Source organism: Lissotriton vulgaris, chromosome 3_1 (genome assembly GCF_964263255.1).
Source record: "Lissotriton vulgaris chromosome 3_1, aLisVul1.2, whole genome shotgun sequence".
Classification (NCBI taxonomy): Eukaryota; Metazoa; Chordata; class Amphibia; order Caudata; family Salamandridae; genus Lissotriton; species Lissotriton vulgaris.
In genome coordinates, this window is record NC_141689.1 from 1,927,521,465 (window position 1) to 1,927,533,777 (window position 12,313).

The following is a 12,313-nucleotide window of genomic DNA, read 5'->3' on the forward strand; positions in this document are numbered from 1 at the left end:
TTCATGTAACATGTCACAGTTTTTAAAATCAGGATACAAGCTGCTTTATATTTGAACACACCTGTCTCTGCAATTATTCATTCTTTATTTCAATGTATATTAATATAATATTTAATAAAGCGTGCATGCGTACATGGGTATGAGCGAAATGTATGCCAACTGGAGAGATCGCAAACTTTTATAGAGCCACAATAAAAAAGTATTGTCATCATTGTTGTCAACTGAATGTGCAAAAGTGTACAATAATAAACATCTCATCCAATTGTTTGCCCTTGGTGGGTTCATACTCCAAGAGGAAATATACAATATTTGCATTGCCCATATCAAACAACTAGGGGGCATATTATCAAGGGGGTTTATCTCCGCTTTTTTGGCTTTAAAAGCCAAGAAAGCGGAGATAAAATTATCTCCCTATTACCTAGCTGTCGCTAACACCAGTTAGCAACAGACAGTAGGAGATAGCGACCATCTTGGGCCCCACTTTGCATGTCAGTGATATTTATCACTAATGACATGCAAAGTGGGTGTGCCAAGATGTTAGCGACTGGAAACAGTCGCTAACATCGCTATCTCCTATTATCAACTTTTGGAGATATTCGCGCTAAGCGCAAATATCTCCAAAAGCTAACACCTGCCCTGAGCAGTTCTTAGCCATGTTATCCAATGGGAGGTGGATAACATGGCTAAGAGCATTAGCTCGGTAATGCATGAATATTGCTGACTTTTCAGCGATATTCATGCATTGCGGCCGATTTTTATCGCATTTGCGATAAACCTTGGCAATACCAAGGTTTATTTGCGATAAAAATCGCCGTAGCTCAGCGGTAAATTTTTATCTCTAACCAAGCAATAGGGATAATTATCGCTATTGCTTGGTAATATGCCCCTAAATCTCCATGAACTGAAAGTGTGAGTTATTGGAACAAATTCGATTTTCCCAAAGTGGAGTTTGACCAAATCGATTCACTCTTGACTGGGGCTTAACATGCTGTCATATGCCTCTTTATAGCATCATTGCTACATATTTTTACACCTCTTAGAGGGTTTTCTGAGCTAGGGTTTTTTGAAAAATATGTCCAATAGTTTTTGAAATGTGCATTCATTGAATGCCAGGGATTGCCAATTCTTAGATATGTGTCAGTAGATTATACAGCCTCATATTTTTAAATTACCACCCGGAAGAAACCTTCCTGCAATTTTTATTGAAAAAAACAATATTATAAGTAACAGAATGCAAGCAATAAAAGAAGAATACACTAGGGGGCATATTTATGAGAGGCTTGCACTATATTTGCACCACACAACGTGGCACATGCTTGACATAAAGCTCTAAGTCAGAGTTTTGGAAGCCACGCAAAGCCGTTTTGCGTGGATCTGAGTGACTTCAAAAGTCTGGAGTGACACAATGCAGCGCTATTCTCTGTGTTGCGTTAGTATGCACTGGGAAGGCAATTCCATGAGAGCTGTGTGGGTGTTCCAACACTATTCCCATTGGTTTTTGACACATTCCCAGATTTGCAATTACTTGTAAACCTGGGAAAGTGCCGACATCTTACATCTTCCCAGGGGAGGCGTAACAAGGAGAAATATCTCTATTTATCCTCGTTTCTTCCTCTTTCTATGTCTGCTGCATTCTGCAGCACAATTAGAAAGAGGAGCATTCCTCAATGGATTGTTTCTATGCAGAGAGGTGGCCCTTTCATGAAAAAAAAAACAATCCTGCATGCAACACTGGCACCTTTGCACTACAGTGTAAGGGTGCCAAAATGGCGCCAGCACAGGAAAAAGGACAGGAACGAGCATGCCTGCCCTTCCCTTGTCATACAGTGCGGCGCAGCAAGGTGACTTCTTCATAAATGAGCCCCTACCAGTTTATATGTTAACTAAAATATCTCCAGAGCTCTGCTCTGTTTTCTTGTAGAGCCTTACAGCGTCGGCAGTTAAGCGATCCACGATTTGTAGTACATATAAACCCATAGATTCACAAAGAACCGATGAAATAAATACGCTGTGATAGTTCTTCGTTCTCCCATGTATGATAGTCCTCCATTAGCTCTGGTAATTGCAACTTAAATATACAGCCAGAGGCTATTGTTTTCCAGATACAAATAGCATCCGAGCACACTAGAATAAGGTTAACACATTTTTAAAACACATCAATTCATCAACATTTCAGATTTAAATGAAACGAAATCTCGTCTTCAAATGACTCATGTAATTGCCTTTGAATTTAAAACAAATAAAATGCATGCAAATACAGAGTCTTATCCAAGTTTGGTGAGGAGTATTCACGTTATACAAAAACACTGAAAATAAAATAGCTCAAGTTGGTATGTGTCACTGAGTAGAAAATTTAGGAGAAAATTGACACCTGGTATTATAAACAGAAACAATACCTACATAATTTCCCTTTAAATAGAGAAGTCAATACAAAGGATTATTGGATACAAGAGTCTTTATTTCGTAAACTATACATAAACAGTAAAAAAAAGTGTAATATTTGTTAATATTACATAAAACAAATATTAAACTTAGTATTTTATGCAGATTAAAATCAAAGTAAAATATAGCTGAGTTCCTGCCAATGGCCTGCATGTGAGGATCAGAAAATCTAACGGCCAATTAGTGCAGTCGGACACCCGCTCATAAACTGTTGCACAGGGATTATCGTGTTTGTTGTGTGGGTGTCAATTGTAATTGGGTCCATTTTGCACCAACAAGATCTAGTCTCATGGTCCACAAACAGCTCACATGCTTCAAAATATAAGTGTAATAATTCATTTATCCTTCATTATGGAATGACGACTGCTTTGCTATATCTCACCAATGGTATTTCAGACATGGAATTTGCATATGTAGAAAAATGGATAAAAACATGTCAGTTTCAGCAATAGTACCCATAACAGCATTAATCTGATAACCGTGGCGGCTTAGCAATTGCCAATATGCTATTTCAGGTTACATGCTAAAACCTCCACAATTTAGTAAGACAAAATACCTCATGATACGTTGTTTCATAACATATACTATAAAATCATTAATAAAATAAGGAAAAGCATAACAAATTCGTTTTGTTTAAGGTGCGCATTGCTGATTTCAATGCCTGGGCGTCTTTTTGCCTATTTGCCATTGCATTGTTTCTAGTTTAGATTATTAGTAAATTGATACTATTGATAAATTCATGCTGCTTGATTTGCCAATTAGACTGAAACAAATTTAAACTCTAACTAACAAAAATCATATAACAGGACAACATGAATTTCTGTTAGCAGACCTAGTTACCGAGTTTTTGATCTCTTTTTAACTTCATTCTAAACACATTCTGAAGTGCAGGCGCCATTTTGGAAGTGCAATAAAATAATTCGAAATACAAAAAGACATGGCGATCTTGTATTTCTGTCTCTTTCTTTTTCATCAGCGCCTGTGTCAGCTGCATACCATCCCTGATAACTACAATCTGATGAGATACTAATTCTCTTTTTACAGTACCCTCTGTGAGAGGTCATGCATTGGAAAAATGCCTCATCAGACCTAGGGCATATTGCATCTCTATTTCTTTACAAAGCACTCACTATGAAGGGGGCACAACAATTTCCAAACAATGCCAGTGATCCACCTGGTTATTTTAATGAAGGTCGCCCATATGCAGGTTTTGCACTTAATAGTAGCACATAACAGATCTTTCTTCACGCTAGCCTCCCAATTCATACTCTTCTCAAAAGGCATATAAAAGCTTAAAAGCACAAACATGATTTTTATTTAAACAAGGAAAGTCTGGGACTTCATCTGTTATATCCGATATCATTATACAAAATATACACATTGTCTCTTTGATCTTGGTAGTGTAGGGAGCAAAGTAGTTCTATACGATGTTACCTTGCACACATTAGAAAGGTATAATTAATTGCACTTAGAAAATATCAAATATATCCTTCATCATCATCCTCAGCATCATCATCTCCTTCTTCTTCATCGTCATCCTCTTCTATTTCCTCTTCATCATTCATCATTTCATCTTCATTTTCTTGATCTTCTGACCAGTCATGAAAATCCCCACTAGCAAAATCTCCCGAAATTTCTAGGTCCATACCTGAAAAAAACAACAGACATATTGCGATAACGTGCACACATTTTATCACAAATGAGATTTAACACTGATTAAAAATGAGTGCAACTGTAAACTGGGTCATAACACAGAATTGTAAATGGTGGTGTCACGTTGAGCTTGCACATGGCTGAAGTTGAAGATATCTAGCATCAGAGGGAATTCTTTGCTCATTCCCGAAGCCTGATAGAAAGACATCTGCTCGTGATGAACCCACCCAGTGAAAGGTAAGAGCACTGCTTCCTCTGGGCAACAGTAGACTATTGTAGGTTTTATCTCTAACTCCTACATTTCCCATACGTTGCCAGAACCATTACCACCTGGACACCTGGAAGAAGTACAAACATGCTGAATGTTATTTGGTCCATTCCTGAAGATTTAGGCAGTAACCAGTAGCAATGGTAGCTGATGGCCAGCATGAAGGAATCTTTGTCCCTACGAGATCCCTATAGAAAAATTGAACTCAGGCCGAGCACCACACCAATCATTATCTTCCTTCTTATTGTCCACCTGCTCCTTTCTCTATTTGTTTTGTTTTTGTCCAACTTTTTGTCATTGTGTATAAGCCTTGAACATACTGGTAGGTAATAATATGAATTCTAGACGGACCTAAACATCCTCAAACAAAAGCTCCTTAAAGACCCTTAAGGCTACAGGACTTGATTACTTGTTCTTCATAAATGACTAAATGGTGTCTCCAAGGGGAGCGGATGTGGTAGGCAGGGTGTGCTTTTTTATTTATTTCTGGTGTATCTGTACAGAAACAATTAACCTGTAGCCAAATTACATTCATTTTTATTAGTGTCATACATTTTGGTACCAACATTTGCATTGACTATCCAGAACAAAAATATATTTTCCTTTATCGACTGGTTTAAAAACTAACCTTCACACTGACAGGCTTGTACAAAAGTTGTTTTGTTTATAACTGTCATTAGGGGACATGTAGATTTTTTAATGGTAGGTCAGTGCAAATATTGGGCAATGTTGCTCAACTCCCTCTCAAATGTATGCAGATTAATCTAGCCTTTATCTTTTGCCTGCTGAGACATCTAATTTATATAGGGCATTATTTCTTCTTTAAAAGTTGTAGTAATCATGGTCAAGTGCCATTCAGTTGGTAAACTGTTAGCAAAAACACACAGGTAGTAGTATTGCCTCGCAGGGAAATATCCGCACATTCACTAAGCACAATATAGTCTGTCACTATTCAGCGTGAAAAGTCAAAATATTTTGCTTTATTGCAGCAACCGGGTGCTAGATCAGCCCTAAACACCTACTATCTAAAGGTGTTGTCAGCACAAACAAATGTGCAACCAACTGAACACAAAAATTAAATTGAAGCTCTTTCAGCACACCATTAAATCAAATATTTGTCTATAAACAGTAATGGTGAAATATGTGAGACCCTTGGGTATGTACCACTATACTGAGAACGAGAAAGATACAACAGTATTAATCAGAAAACAGAGATCTAGAAAGGTCTTTGTTCATGCTGTTTAGCATTCTTTATTCATGTTGTGACAAAATTAAAATTCCCAGCACACGATTAGTCGACACGTGTTTCATTTTGCTAAGACTTCTTCAAGGCTGGAATAACAAACATAATACAATAAATACACTATATACAACAAAACTGAGTCATACAAGACACCATGAAACAATATACACACATAACAATATTGTGATGCAAATACAAAAACAAGCATATGCTAATACTACATAATAAGATAAACACACAAGACAACATTGAAACAATGAATTGTTACACTCCTATCAAAAAACATATAAGAACTAGGGATTAATAGGTGAAGACAAGAACCTAAAACACCAAACATGTCAAGTCAGAAAAAGAACAAAAAGAGGAAATCCATGAGTCAAATGAAAGTAAAAGCAAGAATTAAGAATAGTATCCTCAAAAACTGCCCAGACACTTGTGAGCATGCCCATATAGAGGGCATGAATCCGACATACAAAAAAGGTAAGCCCACCATAAATTTTGGATTCGAAAAACCAGGATTAAAGAGCCAAAGTCCATTCTTGCACTATAGTATGTAGACAAGAACCCAAGTCTGGATATCATATAAACAGTTCAGCTCTGAGAAATAAAACACAAACAACAATTGTAGCGGCAAGTAGTGTACCTTCACATCCTAGACCAGACAATGTCCATGTTTATAGTACATATGCCCTAATAATCATATCAGTCGGCATTGGTGGAGGTCAGGACGGTAGTCTGTTGCCAACAGCATACTGTGGACAACAAAGAATAACATTTACTATCCTTACACTCTTAAACACGCACCAAATCATATGCGGGTAATATCTATGTTCACACAACCTGGGTGTCCCTTGAGACCCACAGCAAGGTTGTCTTAAATGTCCTAACAAGCAGTAATACGTCTCACCTGCATATTATTAAGGCCGACCTGTGTTTAGAGCTGAATATAGGCAATAATTCAGCCTGAAAAAATATAACAGAATACAAATGTATAGCTCATAAGTAAACTAGCTCTGTCTCCATATCCCAAATAGAGACCAGTTACAGTAACCCTAATATACTCACCAATGAGATAGGTCACTGCAGCGCCTCTATAGATATTTTGCACAATCTCTTTCTGTAAAAACACACTATACTCCACATCCGAGTATCCAAGTGGCACGATAATTAAACTTGTTACAGGAACCTCATTTAAGCACCTCCCAAAATACGAGCTGCACCTAAAACCAAAAGCCACAACACATAAAAATGTGCTTCTATCAGCTTCCTGCTAAAGTATTCACCACCCAATTTGGAACTAACACTCACCTCATAAACACCAAAATCGTCCCCATATGTCCTCGTGTCAACCGCTATGTTATAATGAAGTGAAAAAAATCGTAGCAGTACTCTTGGCAGAATGAAAATGGTAACTCTTTTCCCGTGACCCCTATGGCACAACTCTAATATGTTGCAACCTAGAACCGCAATTGATAATAACAAGCTGTGGTCATAACGTTACCAAATACAATTTAAACTGAGCTTACCCCCAAACCTCCCCCAGCACAACACTCACCTCCAAAGCTGTAGTGTAATGGCCGGTCTGTATATCTCCGCAATCACAACGAATATGAATCGCACGGCAAACCGCTACTTAAGTGTAGGCCACTCCCAAGGGAAGAAAATTACATGACCCTTACGTACGTGATCGGCGAAATCGTATACGGCTAGACTTCACACCCAGTTTAATGTAAAGGATGCCGTCATCTTAGCATTCCCACCGGGTCATTTACTGCCACAATACATCAACTGTGACAAAACATTACCACACATAGCCCCGGCACATAGGGTAAATACAAATGCTAAATTTCAAATACAGATGGCTGTGGTGACCTAATGGGGACTGCCTCTTGTAAATCTAATCCTTTATATTGGCCTCTAAATACTAACTTAACATTATTAGTGATAAAAACAATACCGACTAGAGTATATAAAAAACTATTTAGAACATCAGGGGGCAAGATACTAATTCCCTATCTGAACTAGATATGTAGTTACCCCACATGACAGGGCAAAGCACAGGGACTGATTAACGGAATTGTCTATTCCGTATATGTCATGCCACAAGAAATCCCAGGACAGCCATGTCATAAGTAGATATCAAGAAGGAACAAACAATTTATACAAAAGGACAACATAAACGAGAGAAACGACAACATTATTGTGAGAAATGTTTATAAAACTGAAGTGGATCAACTAGTACTGGTTAAAATCCATAAATCTACTATCCTTGCCAGTACTTGAGATGAGACAGCACAGGTGTAGACATGTAAAGTTGATTAAAGGAGGAGAGGTGATTCACCTGAGATATAGGAGCAAGTGTTCCAAATACAACAAAAGATGTTTGTAATTTCATGGCCAACAATGTAGGAACAAACCCATATCTAGATAGTATTAGTGATACATATGTACCCTCTCCTGTTACATTGATTCAAACATAACACAATGTAGAGAATTGATAAATGTCTTCAGTAATACATATAAAGGCCTATAACACACCAAGACCAATTATACAATTCTACATACATTCTAGATCTCAATGTGAACAGACAAGTTTCACACTAGACACTTCCTGTGAGACAATGTTCCAGAACACTGGCCATTATTTTACACATTTAGTCTTGTAAAAACATGTGTAACTAACGATCAGTATTGAGCCCCTTGTCTACCGCTCGCAATATAATCAACCATTTAGACTCAAGTTTCCTAATTAACACAGTTCTATCCCCTCTACTTTCACTTGACTCATGGATTTCCTCTTTTTGTTCTTTTTCTGACTTGACAGGTTTAGTGTTTTGGGTTCTTGTCTTCAAGTATATACCTACTTCTTATATGTTTTTTGATAGGAGCGAAACAATTCATTGTTTATATTTTGTCTTGTGTGTTTATCTTCTCATGTAGTATTAGCATATGTTTGTTTTTGTATTTGCATCACAACATTGTTATGTGTGTATATTGTTTCATGTTGTCTTGTATGCCTTCATTTTATTGCATATAGCGTATTTATTGTATTATGTTTGTTATTACAGCCTTGAAAAAGTCTAAGCAAAGACAAAACATGTGTCGGTTAATCGTGTACTGGGAATTTTTATTTTGTCACAACATGAATTAAGTATGCTAAACAGCACAAATAATGACCTTTCTGGATCTCTGTTTTTCTGAATAATACTGTTGTATCTTTCTCGTTCTCAGTATAGTGGTACAAACCCAAGAATCTCACATACTTGACCATAACTGTTAATGGACAAATATTTGATTTAATGGTATGCTGAAAAAGCTTCAGTTTTTGTGTTCAGTTGGTAAATGAACCATTTAGTTTCATTAGGGCCCAATAAGGCGCATGTATCACAAGACCGGACATCTTGAACAGTGTAGGGAAGAATATATAATTTTTCAATGTTAAGTCTGGCTCAATGCAAGAAATTGCCAAAAATCACTGCAATTGTCCACCTTTAGGGCCAGATGTAGGTGAAATAGATTTACCGATTTTAAATTACCGAATTTTACCGATTCGGTAATTAAAAATCGTTAAATCTATGGGGTCGACATGTAGGTATTCCAGATGTGCTGGAATACCGAATCGCATGATTTCGGTATTTACCAATTCGGTAAATTCCGAATCGGTAATGCCCATTCATTCCTATGGGCTTTGAAGCCCAAAGGAATGAATGGGCATTACCGATTCGGTATTTACCGAATCGGTAAATACCGATTTTCACAAGGGTGCAGGGGGTGTCACTTTGACAACCTCTGGCACCCCCAAAACAGGCTCGGGTGCCATGTGGCAGGCATACATGCCCTAAGGGCAGGTCTGCCTGTCACATGGCATAGGTGTGCATGCACACATGTGCATGCACACCGGAATCGGTATTTTACCATCAAATTGGATTTGATGGTAAAATACCGATTTGGTAAGGCTCCTGGGACTCTGAAGAGTCCCACCTACATATGGGTGGCTCAGATTCGGTAAATGTACCGATTTTTTATTTTACCGAATCGGTAAAATTACCGAATCGGTAATTTTACCGATTCTGTAAAATAATGCCCCCTACATACCAATCACCTATTTACCGATCGGTAACGGCCGAAAATACCGATTTTCGGCCGTTACTGACCGACCTACATCGGGCCCTTAGTCTGTAATTAAACTTACCCTTTCCCTGTTGATCGCTGTAGGCCTAGCGCAAATGTCTTTGCACTGAAAATACTTTCTTAAACTGTGCTCACCTGATCGAAGTGTGAATTCTGAGGGGTTCAATATTTAGCAAAACATATATTTGGAATCTTTTCGAGGGATGACAAACAACAACTTGTCAATTAATTTCTCATCATTAACAACATTCCTAACATTACAGTTGCCAGCGCTACCTACCACCGGACTCTAAATAGTTGGAAAGCAAACCAGAAATGTCTTCATCTTTTCTTTTTACAAATTTCACAATAATCATTGTGTTCAGTCAATATCTCTCAGGGAGTTTTGGAAGCATCAAATAAATATAAATACAATACCTAATAATTTGCCCCAGCTTCCAGAACTGAAGGATGAGTCCTAGGTTCAATTCCACAGCTAGGCATTAAAGGACACACTTGTATGGACTCCCCATGTGACTTCCTCAGTGGGTACCCACACCTGGCTGCAGCAAATGGGCCATGAACGAGTACAGCATGATATATATAAAATTCCTAAACATTATGAAAGACTGACATTCATATTACATTATCACAATAGTGTAATTCTGACAGCAGAACTCTTTTTACTGGAATGAATGCACAACAAAACACTGTCCCACACAACACATCCATGTGTTGCCACACTATTAAAATAGTCTAATAAACTTCAGGTTTTCAATCTGATTGCTAGGTGCATAGACAGGCTGACTGCTTTTATAGCAATCTACTGGAGAGTTAATCACTGGTTTATTTTGTGAGCTCTGTAGATCACTCTGACAAGGATTGTGATTGTTGCTTTAGTAGGGCTCCCTGAACTCTCAACCACTGATCCAATTTCTCACAGCCTAGTTAAATGATATCTTATGATTCTTACTATTGGGAGAGAATGATTCTTACTATTGGGAGAGATTATAACAGTGATGCTGAATGGACAAAAGCTCAACACTCCAGTTAAGTTCTTCTTAAGAGACTCAGGAATCCATATTTGTCTTCCACAAAAGACTAACCTCATAAAAAAGGATTGTCACAGGCTGCGTTCCAAATGGTTTCCCTCAGCTTTGCTTTTCATCAAACCAAAAAAAGAAAGCACTGGTGGCAATGTTATTGTAGTGCTGATTCAGGGGAGAAAGGGAATATTGCAGATGTCAAAAGCAGGATACTAGCGATAAGACTGGGGATGGAAGACTACACCTACACTGTGGCCTCAATTTATGCTCCGAACACCTGTCAAGAGACATTTTTTATATCCTTTGCACTACAGAAGAGGAGATTCAAAATTAGTGATGAGCAATGAGAAAGATAGCACTACTCAAAGAATAGGCCAGACAGGCACTTAATCGCCCAAGGAGGCTACTTGTCTTAAGGAAATATGCCTAACTTGGATTTGGTGCACAATACACCCCAATGTAAGACACTACATTTATTAATCAGCGGCCCACAAAACATTTACACAGCTGGGTTAGTTTCTGGGCTCCAGATCCACCCTACAGCATATTTCAAAGGCACAGAGGGTTTCACAGGTGCTCTCTGATCTGCCCCAATGTGTATAAAATGTCATACACCCAAGACATCAAAACCACACAATGACTGGAGCCTGAAGGATAACTTGCTCTATAATGAAACGTACAGACACTTCAAGCTGCCAGTATACAAGATCTTATAGAAAATGATGGAGGATAGTAGGGCATTCATGCCCTAAGGGATGCATTAAAAACCATGATAAGGGGCACTAATATAACCCATAGTCACCTGAGGGAATTGGAGGTTGGCCATCAGAGGAAAGGGACACCAAAAACTTGGCAGTTGCTGCAGGCAGTAAGGGTGGAAATAAGGAAGCAAGAATACTAGCCACGCAAGTTGGCGCATTGTTTAGGCCGCCACAGTGGAGTAAAAAATGAGAAGAGCCAGATCACGCCAAATTCCAGAAACTACTAAAAACCTGCCTTTTTAATCCCTAGCATACTGAACCCTTAACCCTATGAATCTGTTGAAAATTTTAAGGATCCTTGTCTGCTCCCAGCGCTCTGAGACCTTCTCGTGATTTATGCACTTTACAAGTGAAATAAATGTAAATGTAAATGTACAACTGCGACACAAAGGTCTAGCAAGGGGCTCATAAATAAGCCCCTAAGTATTTAATTAGCCTGCAGATGAGTTGGAAATCTGTTCCCTGCATGCACCCAAAAACAACAGTTGTAATTTCATGAATGCCTAGTCCGAGAAAGCAGGAACGTAAGAAGGATCTACAAAGCTTAAGCAAATATGGACAGAAGCATGTAATGTGTTCTAATGACTCATTACAGTGACCGCAATGCCTGAAACTTTTAGAGGTCCCGGTCCTTTGAAGGTGCAAGTAGAACCAATAAAAACCTCAGCCTCATATACTTGACTCTTGTTGCATATTGCATCCTCATCCCCATGTAGCAGTGAGACCTTAGTGAACAGTAGGTTGGTAATAACGCCTCCTGAAAGCTGGCTGAACTCTGTAACATTGTTGA

The 12,313-nt window shown here is 38.3% G+C and overlaps 1 protein-coding gene across 1 annotated transcript in view; it reads right to left on the reverse strand.

Annotated features, from left to right (window-relative positions):
* Positions 1–2,437: 2,437 nt before the first annotated feature.
* SPOCK3 (SPARC (osteonectin), cwcv and kazal like domains proteoglycan 3) overlaps positions 2,438–12,313 on the reverse strand; it is a 1,207,618-nt gene continuing 1,197,742 nt past the window's right edge. Inside the window, exon 10 of the mRNA XM_086962399.1 lies at positions 2,438–4,090. Coding sequence (XP_086818525.1) covers positions 3,921–4,090 — 170 coding nt within the window. The 3' untranslated portion in view covers positions 2,438–3,920. The remainder of the gene's footprint in view (positions 4,091–12,313) is intronic.